The sequence below is a fragment of the Platichthys flesus genome, chromosome 15 (genome assembly GCF_949316205.1).
Source record: "Platichthys flesus chromosome 15, fPlaFle2.1, whole genome shotgun sequence".
NCBI lineage: Eukaryota > Metazoa > Chordata > Actinopteri > Pleuronectiformes > Pleuronectidae > Platichthys > Platichthys flesus.
In genome coordinates, this window is record NC_084959.1 from 13,268,203 (window position 1) to 13,294,653 (window position 26,451).

A 26,451-nucleotide genomic window follows, 5' to 3' on the forward strand; every position below is an offset into this window, starting at 1 on the left:
GATGGAGTCCCTGGGAAAAGTTCGTCAAAGTAAAAGCGTGGGAAATGCCCAATGACAACTGTCCTCATTTCCATGAGGATCGGTGAAAGCTAACTGAGGGGCGTTTCCGTGCGTGGCGCTGTTGAGCCATTTTGCCACGCCCATTTCAAATTATCCCGGATTTACTTTTTGGGGTTTTGAATTTCCTGCAAACTATGGTCATAATATGTCCATGTTTAGGCCCAGAAAGGGAACTAAAAAACCGTTGAAATACAAAAGGGCCTCCCACAGGAGGTGCTCGGGTCCTAAAAACTATTGTGTGTACAGTAAAAGAGCTAAATGAACAAGTTGCAAATGTGCTCTATTGCATCTTACTCCAGTAGATGGATTGAATGCCGTCTGTCTCATCATCAGTGCTATCTTGATAAAAATACCAGGAGATGAATTGTTATTGCACATTTTTTTTATTGCACTCAAGATACAACAGTCTTCTATGATCCAACACGACCTCTAAATCAATACATTTTAACTGGGAACACATCGTCTAGCCCCAAGGTCGCAACGAAACAAACGCAGTGTCCTCTGCGAGCCGTGAAACCCAAGACGTTCTGCTGCTGCGTCCCTCTTTCGCCACAAAGAGTGTATTGAATTTATTACTAGATTTAAACACAACTCCTTACTACCCTAACAGCTGAGTATGTAAGTCCTCACCTGGCACAATGACATAGACGGATAATGAGGATGTCAGGAGACTGTCTCTTCTCAAGGTCAAATTCAAAAATGAGCTCCCAAAAATGCCAACATAATAGAAGGGAAGTAATGATTATTTCCATTACCTTTTGACCTCAAGTCTTTTTTCTCAATAAATTACCCAGTGTTGTGTATCGGTTGTTTCACAGACTCAAAGAGAAAAATGCCAAATCCTCCTTTTGCATTGACAAGTGACTATTCTGCATTTTTTTTCTCAATGTATAACTCAAACAAATAATTGATTGATCAGATTATCTGTCAGTTAACTTTCAGTCCGTCAACTTACCAACACTTTATTAAACATTTAAAGTGTGCAAGTAGAAAAGTGCATCTTTTGTCGGAGAGGATCATTCTTTTTTGAATCTGACATTTTATAGGTGATCGGTTACCCTGAAACCACATCAAAATGCATTATTGGGAAGCATAGTGTGTTTGAATTGGACTACACTTTGGAATTGTGTCGCTAAAAAAAGAAATGTTCATGTTTTCTTGACAATTTAGTATGAAAAGGGCAAAATATTTACTGTCATTAATTGGTATATGTCCAATTAAAATAGTCCAAGAAAAACTAAACGCTCATAAATTTTAACTTATTAACTTTTAAAACAGTTAAACAATATTTTCTACTTAATTTCAACCTGTAAACCGGAGTCTTACTTTCTGTGTTTCCCCTCACATGAAGCGAGGAGACATGAGGTTGAATATGTCGATGAGTCAACACTGAAACAAAAAAAAAACTTCACGGTGAAAAGATTCAAATATGAAAATACACAAGTGCGGTAAAATTCATAACAAAGTTAACGTCTTCATGTTCCCCTAAACAAAGTGACAGAATATCTATTATTTCTGTTATAACAATTATAATTCACAAGCAGGTTAACAATATGTAGTTTCTTAGAAAATATCAAAAAACAGCACAAATCTAGTCTCTGTCGGACATTTGTTGTAAAACTATGCCAATTATTTAACATTTACAAACGGTACAAAGTGTTAAGTCAAGTAGACAATCATAATTATACAGCCATCCCAAAAAAACAAAAAAAACAAACTCTCATCCCTTTGGTGGAACAGATTTGAAATTCATGGGTTCAACAACAGCAAATACCAAAAACGGACAGCACGTCGTCGTCCAAAACCTAAAAACACATTTTTATCAACAGGAATGAAATGTTTTTTTCTCTGCAGAACAGAAAAGCAGCTGGTTTATATATATGTGCGGAAGATGCAGCATTATTTGCTATAATACACACGAACACACAGTATAAATATATAGTTTATTATTGTTATTTTTCTGCGTGTGCGCTGATACGAGTTTGTGCTCTTTGTAAAAATGTTCCACCAAAGTGACTTAAATCTCTTTAAATGTACAAGAAACAATACAAACATCCATTGTTGTACCTAAACGTGACGTTTTACAACTAACCTGCACTCAAAGTCTGTGACACTCAAAGAAGAACATTATATTCATTTTGTAGTAATAAGACCTCCTAAAAAATACTGTAACTGTAGGTTAATCCTTTTTCTTACATACACTAACCTGTACCAATACTTGCTTCTAGGTAATGAGTCATAAATCTTTTTAAATATTCTCACAATAATGTGCACATCAGTGTTCCTGTTCTAAAAGTCCTCTGACACATACACAGTGCCCTTTGCTGCACAGCTAAAATTCCTTGTCGTGTTTTCACAGGTTCTTTGCTGCTACATTTTAATGCATGTAAATATTTCCAAAGCGAGGGTTTACATTCAATACATATTCAAACCTAAGGACGACAGTAAAGTTGATAATCTGATGGTTGACAAAGTAATTCATAAAGTAATTTTTTTTTTTTTACATCTTTAAAGTAAAGATGTTTATTGAGTTAAATAAAAGTCACCTAAGCCGCCTGATGAATCCTGTCACATTATGGTTCCCAGCTTATTTAGTTCTGGGTTGTTCGCCTGTAGTGGGGCTTTGTATTGGCTAGTCTCATTTAAAACTGCAGGAGTAAATCATTACCTAGGGTTAGGGTCACCCCTAACCCTAACCCTTTACTACTGCAGAATGAGATTCAGGAAAACTAGAGGCCCAACAAATTCAAATAAGCCACACCAAATTTTACCATCAGTTCCCCAAATGTGCCTGATGGTGTTCATCAAAATCTACAAATTATTTCCTGGGAAATCAATGGAAAAGATTTCATATCTCAGAATGTTAAGAGTAAAAAAAATATATATATCCTGTATTTGCACCTAAATTGAATTGGTCCTTTCCTGACCCGTATCCCATCCTCAGACAAGGATTCATAGAAATCCTTTTTGTTATTTTCGTGTCTAATCCTGCTCACAAACAAACACACGGACAGGGCTGAAAAACATAACCCTCCTTGGCGGAGGTGATCAAATAACTCTCTGTTAAAATGAACTTTCACTGTGTTGTTATTCAACTGTTTAATGATCCGTAGATGAGTTGCCCGGCTGTAGCAGCGTTCAGAACACAAACATTAAAAATAGAAATAAATAAAGTCGAACAGCAGACGGAGGAGAAGAGCTGCAAGGACGGTCCCTGACCAGAACCGGACCTTTGTGTCATTAAGACCTTCACAATGCATGGGACGTTAACTATGAATGTGATAATCAATAATAAGTCTGTCAATGCCTCAAAGGGTGTTAATGAAAAATACTCATAGCACATAATTCATTATCAAGAACGAGCAGTTTCGATTTGTAGCTAATTTTAACAGGATTCTTTGGAATTAATAAATGTATGTGTATTAAAATTATATGAAATATAAAATCACATTGTTACAGAATTGACATTTTTGCTCACTTAGGATTTATAAATATCAGCAAATATCGGTGCACAGCCACAACAGTGTGCAACTACCAAGCTACGACCAGAACAGTCAGTTTCCTGATCTGAAACGTTAAAGACTTCACTGCACGAAAAGGAGGAAAAAGACAAAACAACTGTGCTATTGATAAAAGACTTCAGTTTGTGTTTGTGTGTGTGTGTGTGAAGTTGTGTGTTACTTTAAAGAATCTTACGGAGGTGCACGCACACTCTCACTAGGAACACATCAACGCTGTCACTCTTTTGATTTGGCTTTGGGAAAGAGAACGAGTCGTAGCCAGGTAGGTTCCTCGGTGTGTTTGTCTGACAGGGCTCGACCTTTGACCCTTCAAGGCCTCACATCTGCCCGAAGAGGATGGAGCAGAGCAGGAAGATGGCGTAGAGGAACAACAGGCCCACACCCAGCCGACGATCCAGCTTCCAGTGGTTCAGATGAACACTCGTCACCTGCCGGGGGTGGGGGGGGAAGACACAGGGAGGAGGGAGGGACGAAAAGATTCAGCTGAACAGTTTTTAACCAAGAATTTATCCTGTAAATCTAGAGATATAAGATTTCTAATACTAATAATAAGATAATTTCAATTATTTCAATAGCATTTACAAAATATTTAAACAAAAACACAATCAACTAATGACCTGGAAAGTTTCTAGGCCATTTCAGGGTTGCATTTATTAGAGCCGATTATACCAACCTTTCACACACATCTATCTCGACATTTATACACCGGGATCAACAATGTGCACCACTGTGAAAATGTTTACGGAATAAACTCTACAGAAAAGATGTGCATTTATTTTATTTTATTTATTCGTCTAAAGACATTTTGGGGGCATTTTGCCTTTGCTGACGGGACAGCTCAGGAGAGAGGATGGGGGAACACTGGTGAAGGCACAAGATACTTGTTTATCACCCCCACCAAGGAGGTTATGCTTTACATCCGTGTTTGTGGTTTTTTACATTTGGAAGAATATGGCAATGTTTTTTTATTTAGAGTTGTTTATAATAAAGTTTATAGGTTAATCTGTAAAAATATTAGGCATCAATAACGAGGCTTTGATAACAGCATCTTAATTCCGATCGCCCGTCAGAAAGGTTTTCACTAATCAGTATCGAACCCGCTAAAATCCATATCGAGGATTAGACATTTTATTTGTCAGTTATTAATCATTTGTAGAGCAATGCTTGGTCTGTTGTGTTCACTCACTGTCAGGAACACGGACGCCAGCAGCAGGACGACAGAATACACCAGTCCTTTATTATTGATGTAGACCTGTGAGGAAAAAAACAATAAGTGTCACCATTTTATGACCTCGAACAGACGTGAGAATCCAAAAGCTCTGTCACGTGCACGAAGACACCGGTAACTATGATTTGTATATTGGGGGGATAAAGTTAGTGCATACCGATGATCCATTTTCCACCACCAGGGTGCGCAGAGCCCAGGGGAAACCCAGACCCAGGAGGATGTCGAATATATTGCTGCCTATGGAGTTAGACACCGCCATGTCGCCCATGCCTGAGAAGAGACAGGAAGCGTGACTGAAGAATGGAAACAGGACTCAGAGATATAGAATAATAAGGTGCACGCTGTTCTCTTTACCTTGTCGTGCTACAATCAGACTCGCCATGCAGTCCGGCACGCTGGTTCCTGCTGCCAGGAAGGTTATTCCCATGATGTAGTCTGGGATGTCTAGTGTGTAGCTGATGATGGTGACCTGATAAAATGAGAATTCAGCTATACAGAGCTGCAGGGGTGATGTGCTTGTGCTTTGCAGTAACGGCAGCTTTTCACAATACAGTGTACAAGGAGGGAACATTTTAAGGGGACACATAATCCCTTTGTGCAGTGCTTGGGTCCTGCCTCCTTACCATCCACACCATGAAGTAGGAGAAGATGGCGATCCACAGGGTGGAGGCCACGAAGGTGACCATGAACCAGCGGTGCCAGCGTGGCTGAATACAGTTAGGCACGGTGCAGAAGAGCAGGAGGCCCAGAGGCCACGTGATCACCCACTTCACCCTCGCACCGCAGCCACCTGCGAGGAACGAGAGCCGGGGCCGACAGGATCAGGGATTTAATCATCCGGCTCGAGATTGAGGTAAACAAATGAATTAAACCACTCTGATCTACTTAAGAAAGGTTTGCGTCTTCCTCACCTGGTATCCGCACGGGACTGAAAATCCCATAATCATCCTCTTCCTCCTCCTCTTGCTGACACACCTCGACGCCCGGCTTGTCTCCCACCTCTGCTTCCACTATCCCCGGCCTCCCTCCTCCGTTCTCCACAGCGCAGGAGCCCGTCCTCTTCAGGCTGTTGTTGGTCGACCCGCCTCTCGACCCGGCGCTCGCCTCGCTGTCTCGCTGGCTTTTGGAAGTCCGGATCAGCCTCTGTCTCTGTGAGGGCAGAGCGGGACGTGTTTGTCAGAGAGCTCCAGTGGCGATATGATAACCTGCGATGTGTGGGTCCCGTACCTCACTGATGACCACGCGTCCTGCCATGGAGAGCCTGGTGCGGGGGGAGAAGTGGGGGGTGATCATGATGCGCAGGCCGGCCTCGGAGAAGGACAGCTTGTGGGGGTTAAGGATCAGAAGCTCATCCACCATGATGACTGGATGAGGCTCCTGACCGTGAGATTGTCCTGAGAAAAACGAATCAAACACGTAACAAATCCCCGTATGTAATGGACAGACATTTTTTTCACACATATGACACCACTTTGGCCTTTGACCTCTGAAATGCGGTGTTACGATTATTGGAAGGAGTTCCTGACTGGGAAAATTCAAGTTAATGCCACCTAAGGCTGGAAAAATAATTATGCCTGCGAAACAAACAAAATCTGCAAAGGTTTGTTTATGAGCTGACATCATCACCAAAAAAAACATTATTTCACAATCAGCTCTAAATCGTAGCTTCTAATGTCTACTTGTCACTTGCAACACTTGCAAACTGAATCAAGCACAATTAAAATCACAAGAGACTTTTAAGCCAGTGCAGATATTTTGGAAATGGGTGCCAATGTGTTATTTAAATACCAGCATCCAGGTTTTTCAAAGCACACTGAAGTCTGGAAAACGATTTCCCAAACTCAGGTATTGGGATGTTCCCAGTAGCATGTGAGTTTGAGTCCAAATGAAAAACTGCTCAAATTTGAAGAAATTCCATGCAGGCAGACTCGAGATAACATGTTCAAGAGGCCACTGTGACCTTGACCTTTGACCTTTGACCACAAAAATCAAACCAGTTCATCTTCAACTCCAAAAAAAACGCTTGTACCAATTTTGAAGAGCTTCCCTTTAGGCGTTCTCTAGATATCATGTTCACGAGAATGAGACGGATGGACAACTTGTAAACATAACGCCTGTCGCCGGTGCAGTGGCATGAAAACCTCTGGGTCATGTTCATCAGCCTGAGCTGTAACGACCTCTGACCTTTGTTGAGCAGCACCATGGACGTGTTGCATGCGGAGGCGTCCTCTCCCATCTTGTCCTCTCTGTGATCATCTGATCTGAGGCAGCACGGCTCAGCGTTGCTCAACTGACGTGTCACCAACGCCCGAAGCTGGGAGTTGAACCTGTGACCGGACAGAAGCTGTTAGTGTAGATGCAGAGTCATAAAATGATGACTGATGGGGAAGTTTTTTTTTTTTTTTTACTTACTTCATGATTATAATGTAGACTCCATACATGGTCATGAGGAGCAGGGATTCCCACCTGCACAGTGAGCAATGGATTTGTGTTAGTTTGGTCTCAAACTTTCCGAACCTCCATTTAAAGCACAGAGCACACAGCTCTGTCTTCCATGCCTGACATGTAGATGTGATAAAGATGTGATAAATATACAAAATATTTCTGTACATAGTGAAATGTGCATATTCATCAAGTTTAGGGCATCCTAAACTATTTAAATATTATTGCAAATGGATAAAAAAAAAGCGTATTTTTTATCAATTAAAGACTAGAAAACACAATTAAAAATATATATTTATTTTACAATATTTAGATCTGATCTCATCTTACTTTACCTTATCTTATCTTGACCTATCTTATCTTATACTATATTATACAATGCAAGGTTATTGCAATTTGATGAAAAAAATATCACATTTCTTCATTAATCTTATCGATTGTCTGTGTAACTAAAAAATTTTTCCTTTGTGAACTTATATCAATTTATTTTAAGTCATGAAAATGTAAAGTTGCAGAGAGCGACTTCCTTCAGGAGAGTTTAGTCATATCATCCACATGGAAAACAAATGCAACACAACACATAAGGAGCTGTGCACACTTCTACACACACACTTTACCTGTGTGTGCACATCTTCCCTAACAAGCACCAAAACTGATCTCTTGCTGTCCCCCATGTGCAGACTCAGATATTGTGAGCAGGCAGTGACTTGGCAAACTCAGCTACAACACAAATCTGCCCCGGTGGATCCAGAGGGACAGGGGGTGAGGTGAAATACAGCCAAGCGGCTTTGGCTCCGCTCGCTGCAACTCAATAACAGTCTGTCATTTATCACTGAGGAAAGCACTGACATTAAATCCAGGATTAAATCTACTCTTTCATTAAAACCACTGACATATACAACAATGGAAAGCCCCTTTTTTTTTAAAGGCCAAAAGAAAACATTCACAGCAGCTTGGAAGCATAAATGAGCGTGTTTAGAAAGAAAAGTCAACACAAAAGAAATCAATCCAACAACTATTTCTAAATCAATCTAACAAGCTCCGAATTGCTGAGGGGTTGCCACAGATGACACAGACCTCCTCCACACAAAGTAGACAAAAAAAAGTCATCTGACAGCAGATTGTAAATTGATCGTGAGCTGTTTTGTTTTTTTCTTGAACTGAATCGATTTGACGTGCTGCCCAATCACAGACGGCCCAATCACCCTGTTGAAACCCTCAACCTCCTGATTGTGATGACACAGGTTTGAGGACAGAGGTCGCGACCCCAATCACGAAGGAGATGAATTCCCACATCTGAACACAGAACACAGCCACTGTGGGAGTGCTGCTACAGAAATGTGATCATATGAGCAATGCTTGGCAATAACAATTATTCAGAGCAATCCTATTTATTCATACATTTTAATGGAACAGTATTATTGTGATTTTGCTTTTTCAAATGAGCCTAAAAGTAACCCTGTGACGTTTCAGTGATGATGTAAATGTGAGTTAGTGTAAACAGGAATTTCAGCTCCTTTTCTCCACGTTTAAAGAAAGAGCAGGAAGTTTAAAGACCTTTCAAACAAGCTGAGCCTCCGGGCTAAACCTCAACTGATTTATACCTTTAGCGTCTGTTAAAACATTGTAAAACATCGTCTCGTGCAAGAAATAAAGCAACAACATTTAGGCAGCAGTGGTCGTTCAGCTCCTACAACCAGTGCAATTTTAGTCTAAAAACGTTTTTTATCCAGACTCATAAAATCATGTCATTTCAAACAATCTTTACCAAAAATCTTTTTTGGACATCCTCTGGCCTTAACCCGCTGGGACTGTCACGGTGACCTTCGACTGAAATCTTACCAGTTCATCTTTGAATCAACCGTTCAAAAGGCAACTGTGACCTTTGACCACTCAAATGTGATCAGGTCATCTGTGTCCAACTGAACGTGTGTGCCAAATCTGAAAGGATTCCCTCGAGGCTTAAGATAAAACATTCATAAGATAAGTTAATCCTTTATTCGTCCCACAGTGGGGAAATTTGCGTGGTCTCGGTGACCTTGAACGAAGTTCAACCATCAGTTCATCTGTGAGTCCAAATGAATGTCTGTATAAATTTGAAAAGATTCCCTGGATGTCTTCCTGAGGTATGTTCACAAGGCTAAAAACTTTTTGGGGTCTTGACCTTTGACCCTTTGACCATCAAAATCAAATCACATCTTCTTTCCCTGAACGTTTGGACCAAGTTTGAAGAAATAACATGCGGACACCTGACAGACAATTGTATAACACAGGAATACAAATATAACATAATTCAAAGTGTATGAGCTCACCAGACGACTCTGGCATCATAGATAACCTGCAGAGAGAACAAAAGAGATGAATTGACACAATGTGGAAAAGTTCAAAGCTACAAACAGGTTGACTCTGGAGGAGGAAAGCAGATCTCACCCCAATGAGGGCCAGTACAGAGAGGATGTAGTAGGAGGAATCTCTAAACAGAGACCACCATGTCAAGACCACTGTCTGAGGAGTGAAGTTAGACATGTTAGTGTTCATTCTCTGTGAGATCTACACAGGAGATGTTAGACATTTTTTTTTGTTAAAATTTCTACCTGGCCTGCAAAGATCCCACTCAGGCCAATGATGACCAGGATGTTGAAGACGGCCGAGCCCACGATGGTGCCGACGCCGACGTCTCCTTTAGTGATGAAAACACCTGCGGGGGGGGGGGGGGGGGGGGGACACGGAGGGACAGGGGGACGAAAGAGAGGGAGTCAGATGTGTCCATTCAGCGTCTCGCTTTGTTTGGCTTCTGATGAGAAGAAAATCAATGCAGCAGCCTGTCATCTCCTGTCGGATTCTGTGGGTGGCTTTACAGAGACCTGGCACGCACGTACACACACACACACACAGACACACACACACACACACACACACACATTGATTTGCTGGAGACTCACTGAAACCTTATAGTTACTAACTGACTAATCCTAACCCTCATTCTAACCTAACCATAATCTAATATTAATATTAAATTTGAACCCAAACCTAAATCTAACCTTAAAACACGTTTTCACTTTAACATGTAATGATTTTACATTACAGGGACTTGATTTTGTTGCCATAAGGCAGACAAGTCCCCATCATGTGAGTGTGTATACAGATTTGGGTCCCCACAACGTGAGTCATAGCAGGACCAGACATCCCCACACACACAGACTATAGAGAGGGGGTGAATATCAAGTATGTAAATGGAGGGGGGGTTATAGAAGTTCACTTGAATTGGACTTTGCTGACATCTCCTGGAGGAGTCTGTTACTGCAGCAACTGCAAACAAAATGTATATCTTTAAATCTGAATAAGTTCAAATGATTCAGTACTCTCTGAAATGGCTGAGCAACCCACCAATGAGAGAGGTGAAAAGCTCTGGCGCAGAGCTTCCTGCCGCCATGAATGTCGCCCCGGCCACATCCTCGCTGAGCTGTAGGTTCTGTTAGATAAAAAAAAAAGACCATAAAAAAAACAAATCAAATAAAGACCTGTTGTTTGAAGAAAGTATATTCGAATGCAGTTTGATGCTCACCTCTGATATCTTCTCAAGGGAAGGGACAAAGTAGTCTTCACACACGATGGCCAGAGCGTAGAACATGTAAATGGCCTGTAGAGTTGTTGAGCACAGATCAGAGAGTGGAGGGACACACACACACACACATCCTGCCTCTGTTTGTAATATATCATGACAAATATTATTATAATGAGTCGCGTAAACACAAAGGAAAATAAATTACAGCCAAATATTGTGTGAAATACTCACACAGAGGGTATGAAGCAACACAGCCCCTTTCCTCCGCTGCTCCTTGGTAAATATGTCCTCTGGAAACTCGTGGATGGCTGTGGGAGAAGGGCGGACAGGGGGAGGATTTGAATATTTCATTTAGTTTTTCACAGTTTTTCCATTTCCTTTTCTAGTTAAAAACAAACGTCGATTTTGGAAGCTGCAAATAAAATAAAAAATCAGCCCAAATGTAACGTGACATCACTTCAGTGGAAGAACACCCAAAGACAAATGGATGCTGACAGGTTTTAAATGATGTGAGTCACAAAGTCGGATGCCCTAAAATCAGCAAATGCCTGCTCATTTTAGGGGGAAAAAAAATCAAGAATACAAAATGTTTCCCTTAAATTTAGGGAACATATTACACAGTTGAACTATTTTCTCTCTATAAGATGTATGCTTCTTTCATTCCATCCGGTCATTTCACAGTGAATGTGCAGATTAAGAACGGTGTCGTCCTCCTGTTGGTCCCATTTCAGACGCAGCAGAAACCACAACATCTTGCAGACACAGCCTTGCACTAAAGGTCGAGACAGGAAGTGAAGTTGAAGTGAAAGTGGCAGCTGCTTCCTGTTCTTCCTCGAGTGTAAAAGATAAAGAAGACTGTTGATGACAGCTCAGCCTCCCCCCTGCTCCCATCATGTTACCAGAGAGGGAGAGGGAGAGAGAGAGAGAGAGAAAGAGAGAGAGAGAGGTGCAGCTCCAATTTACAACTCGGAGCAGAGCTGGATGAATTTAAACTACGGGGAGCATGGAGCTATTTATAGCTCCTGTGCTGTGTGAGACAACAGTGGGTCGACAAGCACACAATAAGCCCAGTGCAGCCGTCACGCTGCACACTGTGGCTGCAAGGAAACTGAACAACAGACTGCGTGGATTAAGATCGGGTCCCTTGCGATGAGGGATATGAGATTTAATCTTTGACACTGTGTTGTCAGAGACGGAGAGGAGGAGGCCATATGGTCCCGTGGAGAGGACAGTGACTTGGCCATATCCAGTCGGAAAATGTAAATGTTTACACATGTGCGTCTGTGCTGCCTGCTGCTTCTTGTGTATCAATTTGAAGGCCTGCAGTAGGAGTGGGTTTGTGAACACGGACAGGGCCAGGGCCTTTGTCTTCTGATTGCTTAGTGGGCTCGGAGAAGAAAAAAAACTATTTCATCCGTGTGCCAGCTGTTATTGCGGGGCAGGGCTCATCCACTAAATCACCGAGGCTTAGCATGTAAACTTTCTGTCATCTTATTGCACGGAGCAGAGCCTGAATGTGAGGCTGTCCCTGTGTGTGTCTTCTGAAGCGGCCTGTCACGCTGATCAGCTGTTGGACATCTGTGCTCTCTCTCTCTCCCTCTCTCGCTCTCTCTCTCTCACTCTCAGTGATTCTATTTCTTTCCCCCTCTTGTTTGGCCTGTGGCGTCCTGTCTCACAGCCCTGGACGACTCCCAGCTTCCTCTCTGCCCCACAACACAAACTCCCAGGTCCTGCAGTAGGTGGAAACCCAGGGGCTGTGACATGCAGCTCAGATGGACGCTTCGAGGAGTTGCTCTGGTGAAGGCAGTTGCTATGGAGACCCTCTCCCCGGGGGCAGCTTTTTTTTCTTTCCTTTTTTTGATGGGTGGCAGTAGGAAGCCAAAGGCAAGGCGACTGCATGAACAGTGAGAAAGGGGGGAGGTGAATTTGTGTTTCCCATGGTTGGGGTTTATGAAAAATGGAAAAAAGAGAAGTGACAGCAGCTCTGGACCGTAATGTCTAAAAATATTTATTTTTCCTCACAAACCCTCTGGAGAGGTCTGAGTGAGCGAGGGGGGGGGGGGGGGACAAAGATACACAGGGACAGAAAGTGCGTACTGGTTTACTGAATGCTGCTGGACAGGAATGTGCTTTACCAGGACTGCTGCGCTGTGGTTTCACAACACAAACTGAAACACACTCGCTGAAGACAAATCGCACATCTGCAACTTCCAAAAATCAGGGATTTAATCCAGATGTGATATCATCTCGATACAAGCAGTGGTTAGACATCCCTCTGTGCTCAGACCTACCAACCTAACTGCTCCTGGTGTCTTTCCTCTGCCCCGATCCCACACTGATCTGCTTCTGTCACAGACGTTCACGTATCTCTGCTTCATCTGAACTTCTCCACAACCCACAGGTGTTTAAAGCTCTGTGTATTTCCTCAACCTTTTCAAACAGTCGCTGCACAGAAGCTGCTGCTGTGGCGTCTGCTCAGACATGAGGAACATCACTTCCTGTGCAGCAGAGAGCACAAAGAGCACAATGTGATGAGAGATGCTTAAATGAAATGGTTGAATCGTCGTTCACTGATAAAAAGATGAAACAGCAAAGAAGAGCCGGATTTCTTGAGCACGATCGCTCAATAACTCTGAGAAATGTACGTTTTTACATCCTCCTTCATTTACAAGCACATCTTTGACACATCACATGACGCTGCAGCTGTGTGATCACTTGATCTGGTGATGTAGTCGGTGTGAGGCAGCATGGGAAGTGACAAAGTGCGTCGGTAGCAAGTGTGAACATCAGACTAAACTGGAGAATAACCAAACAACACTTTGTAACATTGTTGAATGAGGCCCAGTACACACCATAGACTGAATATATAAGGTTTTGTGGTCTCTGTGTTCTCGCACAAGTGGGCAGGTCTGAGTGCGTGTGTTCACACCTGACATTAAAATGTGACCCCACTTGTGTCACTTTGTCGTTGTGCGTGTGTGTGTGTTTGTGTGTGTATGTGTCGGCACGGGCCAGGCAGGTATCAATCAGGATGTGGTGATCAGTGTTGATAATGTGGCAGTGGTTACAAACAAATAAAATAAAAAAGTTTGATTCATGGTGAAACTGGAGGAGTTCCCTACGTGTGCCACATCTTTTCAACAAGAACCATTCCTTATTCCCTCAGAAAACTATGAAATCTAAAAACCCACCAAATCTCTCAATGTTAAAGAAAATTTTAATTAGAATTTTCCTTCAATTGTAAATAGTACGCTAGAAGAGAGATGACCAATGATATATATATATCAATCCATGTTGATTCTCTCCTGGTTTAAAAAAAAGGCTTGTAAATTACATATTAATAAAAGTGGATTAATGTCAAGTCAACCAACACTTTATCTTTTACATTTTTTAATCCCCAGAGAAGAAGAACAATGAAGGAAACATCCCTGGGCCTGCAGGGGAAGGAATCAACGATTAGTTTAATATATTTTTGTTCCCTTGTGCCTCCTGATTTTTCAATATCCAAACCTGCTGACAGCAAAGTAACAATTATGAGTTGTTTATATGAGTTATTTATTTGTTTATTAAACTTTTCCATGAAGAGGTGAATATATAAAAAGAAGCCAAGTGTAAATTTGACTAATGCATCTGCTTTTAGCCGAAACACGCTGCGTGCACTCAATAAAACTTTATTAGCTTTTACCTGCGGCACCACCAACATTTATTACCTCCACCAAGGAGGTTATGTTTCCACCCGTGTGTTTGTTTGTTTATTTGTTCTCAGGAAAACTACTGAACCGAGTTTCACCAAACAGAGAGGAGGGGCGAGGCCTCGGAAGAACCCATCACATTTTGGTGCTGATGAAAAATAATGGACAAAATAAAACATCTAAGTTACCAGGCAACTTCCTTTTTTCTTTTATATTACTACTATAAGAACTAGACAATCCTGTGTGGGTGGGTTCAGCCTTGGCAGAGGAATGTTCTATACTGAGTGCCATTCTAATTATAAAACACTGTTGCCTATTTGAAGAAGCAGCTGGGCATTAAATAGTTTGTTTTGGTGTGAGGTTGGATATTACTTATATCAAAAAGAAAAGCAGTTTTCTGTCCTTTATTACCTCAGGTTAATTTTTTTTCTACTTTTGTTTCTTCTTTTTAATTAGCAGGATTACACAAGAAAAAAAAATGCTCATGTGGATCCAGGACGTTGTGAAATAGGATGTTTTTCAACATTTTCATTGATTACTCAGCGAAAAATGATTAGATTTTTTTAAATCAGGCACATTTTAGAGGACTGATGTTCATGTGTGTCTGCAATTCGGTGCAGATTAAATCTTTATCCAGTGAATCTAAGTGTGGTTTCATAAGGGGACTGTTGGGCCCTGGTGGAGGGGATGAAGTTAAAACTATATGTGTAGCACTGTTTATGGTTGTTTCACAGATTCTGTTTCGTACATGTATTATTATTGAAGTGCAGAACAATGATGCATGTGCAGCAGATTAGATCCTTGAGTAGAAGGTTGGCTGATGTCTCTCTGAGTCCATCTGCTTCAGGAGGCTTCAGTGTCGGTGAATGTGGGCAGGACGGAATCATGCTATCGACCTGGAAGTCGGCAGGGTGTCCTGGAGTCAAGCTACGGTATCGACTGGCACACTGAGTCAAGTCGTATCATGCACCACCCGAACTGCCACCGATGTATCGACACACACACACACACACACACACACACACACACGTACACACTCTTCTGCATTTTACATGAGGAATCAAAAAATAAATATTTCATCCAGGTGTGTAATGTAAATTCAATTATGCATTTGTTCTTTGATTTGCTTTCCTTTGAGGCACTATGAATACGACGTTGATGAAACGACACCCGGGCTTCAAACCGCACCAATCACCTCGGCCGTCAGCAAACACGTCGAACATCATTTCACTCTGGAGTGACGGAAGTGAACACAAAATCTGATGCAGCCTAATCGTACTCATACAGCACCGTCACGTCCTCAGCCTGGTGGACAAGGATCATATTTTGGTTTGTGGGCAGGACATCAGAATCAGAATCACAATTATTTGTATTGCCATGTATATTTGCACATACAGGAAATTGCCTTGGTGTGGTTGGTGCACTTTACAAACAACAAATTAAAAACAACAATATCGAACAATATAACAACAATATAAAAAACAACAATATATACAGTTGAAGAGTTACGTGCGGTCTCTCTGCTCAAAATGTTCCAAAACCTCAAGATTACAAATCACGCTCGTGTTAACTGCTGTTTGCTTTGTCTGCCATCCACAATCAGCCTGTTCCCCTAAAAATGTCCGACACCATTCCAGGATCATTTATGTGAGATTATCCGCCAGCTTCTCTTTCTCAACGCTGTTCCCAAAAAAAAAAATAAAAAACACGACAGTGGAAAAATACTATTCTCAGCTGAGTGTCGCCTGCCAAGATAAACATCATAACATGCCTCAGCAGCACACGGGCCTTTCACTTCATTTACATTATTTGGATTAATTCACCCACTCCTCCTCATCCTCCATCTCCTCCTCGTCTATTTTTAGCTCTTTGTACTTGAAATGCTTGAAAGACGAGAATTGTCTGGGTTTCAAAAATTTAGCATTCAGTTGCCTAGCAACTGCAGTCTCCGAGGCTTGTCAGCTGAAGGCGGATCTCACCGTCTCCATCTTGTTTGGAGGAGTAGGGATGAAAAGACAGTAGGAGAGCCTGGGGCTGGACGCTACCGTGCAATCCCCAAGGTAATATCCCCCGAGGTCCGGCCAGGCTTTTAATCACACTACAGATTATACAATCACTGTCAGACGGCCTGCTGAGGACGGCAACCTGAGCCCGGAGCCGCGCTCACTGCTGCGCCTTGCACTACCTGCTCAGCCTTTTGTTCGCCTCGCACGTCTCAGGAGTATTACCACGGGGGAAGTACCTCGCCGCGGCGCGCTCGTGTCTTTGTGAGCGATAACGAGGAGCCTCATAAAGGTGAAGTGTGTTATCAGGTAGCAAAACACAAATGGTCGCGCCGATCGAATGGAGCGATGGTGGAGAGATGCACCGATTCTCATTTTTTCTCATTTCCATCTCATTTCTCGCTCTCAAGTGTGGAAGAGAAAAAAAACCTCTGATGTAACGTCATAGATGAGGATGTGTGACAGCAAGACAGTGAGGTGTGAGATCAATTGTTCCCTCTGAGTCCGTGTTCCTGCAGAGCGCCGCAAAAATATAAACTATGTCATATCACAGAGACGCGGAATTACTTTTCTAGATCAGATTATCAAAACGTAGAGTGGTTTTAAGATTAAAATGGCTTAAGGGGAACAAGGTTTGGTGATAAAACGATGAAGAGAATTAAAACTGACATCTATGGTCACACGGTGGATAAACTGAGCAAGTCACAGCCCAGACCTCCAAAATAAACAAACCTCTCGATAAAGTCAGTAATAAAATTATTCCAAATAACACATTGCTCCCATAAAAATAGAAAACCCCGCCTGTGCCCGTGTTATATAAACCTGTTGTGAATAAATTAAGTTGCTCTGACATCTTGATCATTCCCGACGGCTGTGATGAAAAAGATAAAATGTGAGAATTTGTGCTTCACGATCAGAAACGCAGAAATGATCAGACACAGGTCCTCTACCCAAATCTATTCCCGAAATTATTAAAATTATTCATTGTGTGTGTAAAGTACTCAGGGTTGCACTCTCCTAACATGTTATTTGCACTTTATATCATTAACATTGACTTCTATACATTTCTGCCAGAGCTGAACAATAACCCAACAGTGCTCCATTGTGAGTGACAACCCAATATAAGAAGAGTCATAAAGTAAATGCAAATGATATGAAGATACTGAGTCGAATCTCCTAGAAGGGGCAAAGGGTTTTTCTTTTCTCTCTTTGTGCAGCATTGTTATTTTATCGACTCCGTCTCATTATCTCCGCACAACAATAAAGAGATTTCCTCCCCGAACTGAATTTTTAATAATAAAACTGTCAGCCGTGATGAATGCAGCTCATGTCAGCCAGCCAGCTAATCAGCCTGGGAAGCACAGAGGCGCAGGTCTGATTATGTGCTGTCGATTGGCGGCACGGCTCGGGGATAATTTCACAAAGATGCGAGAGTTGGAATCTGTGCAGAATATTCAGGGTGTGCGACCAGACTCGAGAAGCAAAGGCAGGCGACTTGTATCCTGCTAAAAAGAGAAAAAACAGACCACCTTAAAAAACAAACTGATCTAATCTGACTTCTGTGCCTCATCTGCTCTCTGAGTTTTTCAGCGCACGGCCTCGACAGTGACAACCGACACAATGCTTCGTCCGCATGACCTTTCAATTTCACCTGCAGGGGGGAGAGGCAGGAGTCTCTGGTACACTCCGCCCTCCTTGTTTACCTGCACACACTCACACACATGCACGTGACATACTCTCTATAGCACTTCCTCACCAGTACCAGGATCGCCATGCACCTTTTTTCTGGCCGTGTGCGTCATTCCAAATATCATACCATGAATAGGACAATATGACAATATGAGTGTAATGCACTCATGCGGCAAGACATATTAATGGACTGTCATGGGGGCTGATTCACAGGATACATAAAAAAACTGACATTTTTTAAAGACGTATAATTTTCCCCCGCAATATCACGTTATTCTGATTTATAGCTGATCTTATCCACATCATCCCATGTCTACACTGAATGATAAGGGAGTGCTACAGACAGTCTGGGGGGAGGGGGGGGGGGGTGTGCTGCTCTGTCCTGGAGGAACACAGAAGTGATCTTTCTGGTTGAGAGCAGAGTGACTCACCTGCTCGAGGCTGATCCAGGGTCTGGTTGTCTGACTTCTCCTGCAGCAACCTGCGAGTCCATCGCGGCGTCCCCCCGTTCTCGTCTGGCCGAAGAGCAGAAGATTCGGTTTCTGTTAGGAGGAAGAAAAAAACATCGGGGTCATTTTTGTGTAAAAAAAAAAAAAAGTTTCACACACTCCGGCTTTAGAAACTATGGTTTGATGGTTGATACCTCTGCCAAGGAGGTTATGTCTTCCTCTGTGTTAGTTTGCAGGATTACGCAAAAACTAACTTTTGATGCAGATCTGCAGATCAGAACAGACGCAGGGATTTCGTTTTATAGTTCATTGATCTTGATTAGATAAATCCAGCCTGTTTAGGGGACTGATATATATGAGTGTGTGTAACTTGGTGCAGATCCAAATTAAAATCTGGATCTAGTGAATTAAAATGTAGTTTTAAAAGAGTTGGGCCTAGGCGGAGGTACGAACTGTAAGTGCCATTATAGTTTAAGCACTGATCCTTTTTTTTATTGGTATAGTCAATTAATTTGTTGATTGGCACAAAAATTGAATGATTCCCTATCCTCCACCATCATTAAGAGTCTCAATTAGCCCTTTTTTCTCTGTCTCGTAATTGTGACTCCAGTTATTCTGGTCTCTTGTTGAGCGAGTGCTCAACAGACTGTAGTTTCATGTTTCTGGCCATGGGAGATAACAGCATGTTCAGTAATTCACGCCATGACGCCGTCAGCTGTCCTGAGCCATCAGCAATGAAATCTTTAAAAGGTGTGTATTTCAGCTCCGTGCATTTTATTCCTCAGTAGCTAATCTCCGTGTGGCTTCCAGTTTTTACAGCTTTACTAGGGTGACAGCTGAGGAACTCCCCACAGATAGAGCTGTCTCATCATCTATCTCATCATCTCTCCTCCGTGGGGGGAGAAAAATACACATATTCCCCCTCTGCTACCCAGAGATCCTTTCAACGAGGGGCCCGAGAAGATAGCCAAACGGTTATTACGCACTGCACTACACAGGGGCCTTTTATATATGAAGCGGCTCGGTGCCTGTGTCTGATGCGTTTTGTGATTGCCAGGCGCTGTAGTGTCTCTTTGTAGCATGCAGCTCATTGAGCCTGGTTGGCGAGGGCAGCGGCCGTGGCTGAGAGGAGACGTGAAGGCTTTCATGTTGAGGCATCAAGAGGGGCTCGACTCGTATGAAATTCAAATGGGTTTCTGCCACAGATGGCTCTGCATCACTTTCACACATTGAGCCGGGGTGAAGCCTTCAACACCTTCAACCACATCTCGTCTCATTAGAAAAAGCCGAAATAAAATACGTGATTATCTCTCGAAAGTTTCTTTTTAGCCAGGTTCAGATTCCGTCGATTTCAGACACTTCACATGGTGTGCAGAGGTTACAGCAGGATCAGTGATGAAAGCCGATGAAATGTGGTGTTTGTGTGGAGATGTCTTAATCCTGCCTCCAAGTTTCCTCAGCATAAACACGCTGCTTGAACGAAGAAGGGTAAGTATAAATACCATCATGTTAGGTATAAATAATAAAATCTACAATTCATCTCTCTTCACATTTGTAGCTCTTATATGTAGAGCACAAATCTCCACTAAGACCCAACAGTCCCCTTAAAGTCGATCAAACTGCTCCGACTTTCACACACTATGAATTATCTCGATTTAATTGATCAAGGTCCATCAATTATTCTCTGAAAAAAAAATCAAGGAAAATGTTCAAAATGTTAAAGAACCGTAGAAAAGTGCCTGGAATCGCCTCCTGATCCGGATCTGCACCAAAATGATACATGTTCTTTCAGTTCCCATATTGCATCCTTCAGCCAAGTTTTGCGGTAATCTGCCCAGTATTTTCCAGTTTAGTCTCGTTAACTAACAAACCAACCAACTAACACACAAACCAACCAACAGACAAATGCACATGACCTCTTTGGCGGAGGTAACAAAGAGCACGGGGAACTGGCATTGAAGCTCTGTGCCACTCATGTATTCCTTTTGTTGTGAAATGTACTCATGGATTTGTTTGTGGTCTTAACACATGTGGAAAATGGACCGAATGATACAAGCTAAAAATCCTTGTGTAAGGCCTATTTAACTTTCCCAGGCCTTGAGGAAGAAACCATTATTTGAAGGTAAGTCCGACGCCATACACCCGGTCATCAGCTCCATTCAGAAGACACACAGCACTGCGGCCTCCTCTTCCGTCAGCAGAGACAAGACATTTGATCCCATCAGTCACACATCGACTGAACGGACCGGCTTCCTCACGTCTTACCCCAAACAGGCCCAGTGCCTCCACAGGGACTCAGCGACTGCAGCCTGTGGAGGCGAACCTGTGTTGGTCTCTGACTGGGAAATCCTCCACAAGCAGGTTGCACACGGCTGCATGTGAAACCTGAATCTTTGGGTTCTGCTTAATGTAAAATAAATATCTGTATCTCAGTCCATTCTACATTTTCATATAGAACACAGAGCAGTCGTACAGGTCTCTGCTGTGACATTCACACCGAACGTTCAGTCAGTGTCATGTTGCAGTAAACACAGAGGATGAGCTTTGGATTTGACCTTAAATGGGATCAAAAGGCAGTAAATATCTGAGCGTAGCCAACACCGAGTTCAAATAGTGACAAACCAAAGCTTGAATAAGGATTATGTCGCGGTACGATCAGGTCAACCTTCTCATATTAATGTGTAAATGATTATAACCTGTTGATATTCACTGCAGAGAGTTTGCACATCCAGCTGCAACAATATCGTATTCATACTTGATTTGATTCATTTTTCTTTCTCGTCAAACCAGTATTGATACTAACCTGCAGTGCATTAGAAAAAAAAATCTGACCAATTATTCTGCAGCCTAAAGCTTCAATGATTCAAAAATGAATTGTCTCCCTGAACAGTCAACACTCAATACCCTGCCACGACAAATCCAAAATTGAATTGTAGAAATGTGTGATAATTGATTGAAAGAAAAATATTAATATTCTGTTCAGACCCTTTGGCCATGATTATAGTGTCCTGTCCTCTTGGATATGAGGGGACGAGCGTTGCACACCTGGATTTTCCGTCCTCTCAAGTTCACTGTGGGCGCAGAGCCATCTCTAAGGCTGCAGAGATGTTTGATTGGGTCGATGTCTGGTCCGAGGTCCTGACAGTTCAATCTTGGCGTCTGAGAGTCCTTGACTTGCTTCTTTTGTTTTCAAAATCAGCGCAGCTCACTCCGAGTGACCATCAGGTGATTGTCACATCTGTTACCAACAGCTCAGTGATTGGCCCGATTGGCCAATCACTGAGCTTTGCAGGCAGTCGCAATGACCTCACGACCTGGTTTTTGCTGTGATATTGAGTGTCAGCTGTGACACCTTATAGAGACAGGAGTGTGACTTTCAAAACCACGTCCAATCATGAGTGTACCACGAGTGAGCTGCAATGAAAGAGGGTCGAGAGAAATGGGAGATATCTGAGACTAATTCAAAATGTCATGGCAAAGGGTCTGAAAACGTATGTCTATGTACGATTTCAAGAATCGTAAAAAAATTCCAACAAATTATATTTGTATAGCCCACATAGGGCACCATCCTCTCTCCTGAACCCTTAAACTTAACTTTAAACATACAAACTTCAGGGGGAGTCATACATGAGGGATCCCTCTTCCAGGAGTGCACAGAGTAGAACCACACCCACACAATAACAATACAACAAGATGTGTTCCACAGTAGATTTAGGGGGGCAATATATTGACAGAAAGCTGAAACCGCGAAGGTTTGTGAATGCTTTTGTTTGTCAAACGAATGAATCAAACTGGTGCAATCTCGTGTGTATACGCCTCCAGACCAATACACTCACTGGATGGATACGACAAAGTAGTAGTAGTAGTAGTGGCTGTAACCATTTATTTGTATTCTAACAATGGGCAACATGACTGGATTTGATAATAACCCCACAGAGAATCATTCGCACCTGATCTGCTTCCCTCAGCTCTACAGAGGATTTTAACACGTTCAGGCACGATGGAAACCACTGCGCACGACCTCCCCAGCACCAAACTGGGGACAGACAAGGCAACCAGCCACTGAGCACAGCAGAACATTGAAGAGACAAAGAGACAGAGGTTTCCCACAGTGGAGACCAAACACAGCAAGAACGCCACTTAAGAGTGGAAACCTCAGCCAAGACCTAGACCTCTAATGAAACCACATTTAAACTCATTAGATCCTAATTTGTATTTTATCTGCACAAAATTCACACTCGTAAATATCAGACCCCTAAACATGCCCGATTTTTTTTTCTGACAAATTAATTATTTTCTAGGAAACCAAAGAAAATGTTGAAAAGAAAGTAGGAAAATAATATGATAATTGGTCCAGTACTGTATGTGTATCCTGCTAAATACCCAGTAAACGTAAAAACAAATAAACAAACTGACAGAGGTGATGTGTCTCTGCTCAACGTGCAAATAAGCAACTGTTGGTGAACACATTTTTGCCATATTTGCTATTAAACCTTCAGAAAATGAATATGCCGATGTACGTTGACAGCTCATTCCCACTTCTCTCAGGGATCCCAAATGATGCTATTCCAGGTTTGACATTTAGTTCTTAAAAAAAGAGATCCACGTTGTGTTTTGTGTGCTGCCAGACGCGAATGTGACGTTCATGGGTGTGTCAGCTGTTCGACTCACTGCTGCCGCACAGCCATCTTGGAAATAAAATGTTGTTAGTAAGGCTTTAAACCATCAATCAAGCATTAAAAACCTCCCTTTTATAAAGAAAAAGGTCAAAAAGTACCGAAATAAAAAATGCGTTTCCTTGCTGATTTTGTCTTTAGAGAGTTTCTCAAGCTTTCAACCATGTTTGTTGCTTTTTTGGCAGTGGATGCTTGTACAGTTTGTCATCATCCTTTGAGAGTTGATGGTGATAAAATACACTTGTAAACAGTTTGTGTTGGTGTGTCATTTGGTGTTGTTTTACTAAATCTGACTAACATTGATATGGCAGTGTCCAGCACAGCCATAAATAGTCATACTAGCCGTGGTATTCGGGATGCTACAGGATGTGTCATATTTTCCGAGTACATTGCGAGCGTAACCTGCCTGTCGCCATTACAAACAGCAGAGCAATGCTTCGCCCGGAGCTCTTCCATGGTTTAAGTTGAGCGGCCTTGGTCTCGGTTCAAAAAACCTCTCCTGGTTGATGGCACACTCATATTTTAAAGGTGAAGTATAAATATTAATGACACGGCTCATTCACCGGGACACTCTTCAGCGAAGGACATCATCCTGCAATACCAGGATGAGGCCGTTACGCGAATCAGAACACTGCAGATGGAACAAAAAGTTCAAGGCTTCAAATCTTCACAGCACGCGCGCACACACACACACACACAGACACACACACACACACAAAGGATTACAGGGGGTAACTGAAGCTGCTGATGAGTGTGTGCGACAGTGTGACCACATCAGAAAAGGTGATGAGAGGATAATGAGCTGGGGGGAGGGGTGTGTGTGTCTGTGTGTGTCTGTGTGGGTCTGTGTGTGAGAGTGTCAGAGAGGGTCGCATAGTGAAGGTGTGTCTGGACGTGGACTGTGATAAAAACCGATGATTTGTGTGACATGAACTAACACCACATGTCCTTTTATAGATGGCGCTGTTCTTACTGTGTCAAGTGGAATGTTGCCGTGGGGATAGAGGAGGAATCAGACCGTGGGGAAATCAGAAAATCGGGAAAATGTCAATCATCTGTTTGGCATCGTGTTATAAATAGGATGAAGTGACAGTTACCGTAAATAATTTCCAAGATAAATGGAATTCATTTATATTCGTCTACGTTTAATAAGAATTTATTTGGCAGAATGAAAAACACATTCTTATTGTAGCAGCCTGAAAAGAGGCAGAAATATAGAAAGGGGCGAGACGACAAAATCCCTAAGGCGCCCCCAGTCACACAGGGCATCGAACCAACGCCTGCTGAACCTGCAACGACCAAACTGAACTTATCATCAGCCATCAGATTTATTATAAACCACAAATTGGGTGTGATTTATGTAATCAGCAAACTGTCCCATTCCTGCGGAGAGAGCCGAGTAAAAGCCATGAGCAGGAGGACAGGAGCCGGCAGTCGGCTGGAAGGCGTGTTAGAAAATATGAAGAAAGGTTTGAATATTCAAACGTTGTGTTTAGGGTGAAAGGTTTTATCACTTTGATGATAAATTCTTTGCTTTAAGAATTGCCGGAGAATCACACCTTGAAACCTTTGCACCTACTTATCTTACTTTTATTATGCTATAATAACATATATGCTCAACCTACAAAGGCATTTTGATGGAGCATTTAGGGCAGAGTCCATATGTATTCATATTTAAATCCATAGCAAAGAGGAATTTGAGATCAATGGATAATTGGGGAGGCCTATTAGAGATTTTGCTGCACTTCATGTTGTACACTGCATACATGGATCATACAGGTCATATAGAACATTATATAGATGTTCAAGGCTAATATTTTAATACACATCCTCTTATATACAGCATATACATCTTATTTTTTTCTATACAGTTACATTTTTCTGAAGATTTATTTTATATATATATATATATATAGATATTGTTTTGCTTTTCTCTCTTTCATTATATGATCTTTATATATAAGGTTTAAATATGGTTATTTGTAAATTGCGACCTCCTGATTGGCTGCACCTCTTCTCATCCTTCACGGCAAACACACACATCAAATCTATACAAACAGATTCATGTGGTGCATATGATGATAAATTGTTTTAAAATACTTTTGCGTTGGTATATGTCGTTTATGTTCCTGTGGCTATGTATGAGAATGTGTAGGATTAAAATGACTGGGCGCGCGCCGCGTGCGAGTCTATATTAAGGTCTCACCTGGTGCCTGGATGACCTGAGCGAGCCAAATGACGGCGAGCAGCCCGACTCCACAGCAGCAGAACCGCTGGAAGGGCCGCCGGTTCCTCGCAGCAGCTCTCATTCCTCAGCCGGCCGCATATCCACCAAGAAACATCTGTTGCTCTCCGGCTTTCTCACACTTGTCCTCCACTTTGTGTCCGCGGACGAGCCTCCTCCCGGCAGGGCAGCCGGGGCGACAACAGCAGCGAGCGACTTCTCTGCCAAGTTGAGTTCTAAAAAGACAGGAGAAGAAAAACAACAGAAATCCCCGCTGGTGTCAGGGACCAGCCCGGTTCTGCTGCCCGGGCTCAGAGCAGAGGCCGAGCCGCCTCAGTGCGCCGAGTCTCCGCCTGGTTCATAGCGAGGAGACGCGTGAAAGGAGCTTCGTGCGTTCATGTGCTCGGTCTGAAAGGTCGACAGCAGTGAGGTGCAGCCACAGGAGGCGACATGCTCTGAGCTCCGTGCGCCTTCACTCCCCCTACCTCCCCCTGCTCGCACCGACACCTCCTCTGTGTGGCCACCAGACGGCGACAAACCCAGGAAACCTCGGTCAGAGGACACGAAAAGAGGTGCTCGCGAGTGGTTATGCTTTCAGCTCTGTTCGTTTATGGGTTTGTTTGTTTGTTTGTTTGTGATCCAGATTATTGAAAAACAGCTGAGTGGATTCCCGTGAAACTTGGGGGAAGGATGTGGTATCTATACATATGGGCAGTGGCGGGTCTTGAAGTTTTCTAAATCAGGGGCCATAAAGGGGCCCAATTTACCATGGATGAGTCCTGATGCGCTAAGGTGCACATTTAAACCTTTCCTTGTTTTCTGTTTGTGCAAAGCCACACATCAATGATTATTATTTGGAAATTGTCCCATGTGTACTCCATTACAATTAAAAGTGTCAGTCA

General features: G+C 42.5%; 1 protein-coding gene across 1 annotated transcript; it reads right to left on the minus strand.

Moving 5' to 3' along the window:
* Positions 1-424: 424 nt before the first annotated feature.
* On the minus strand, positions 425-26,011 carry LOC133970050 (sodium/potassium/calcium exchanger 3-like). Its single transcript, XM_062406858.1, has 17 exons — positions 25,532-26,011; positions 18,632-18,742; positions 11,048-11,124; positions 10,817-10,891; positions 10,639-10,723; positions 9,846-9,949; positions 9,682-9,756; positions 9,564-9,589; positions 7,222-7,275; positions 6,994-7,136; positions 6,037-6,203; positions 5,721-5,958; positions 5,433-5,599; positions 5,164-5,278; positions 4,967-5,079; positions 4,768-4,833; positions 425-4,009 (listed from the first exon to the last, which is right to left on the minus strand). The coding sequence occupies exons 1-17, from the start codon at positions 25,632-25,634 to the stop codon at positions 3,899-3,901; spliced, it is 1,830 nt and encodes a 609-aa protein (XP_062262842.1). The 5' UTR covers positions 25,635-26,011; the 3' UTR covers positions 425-3,898.
* Between the last annotated feature and the right edge of the window lie 440 nt (positions 26,012-26,451).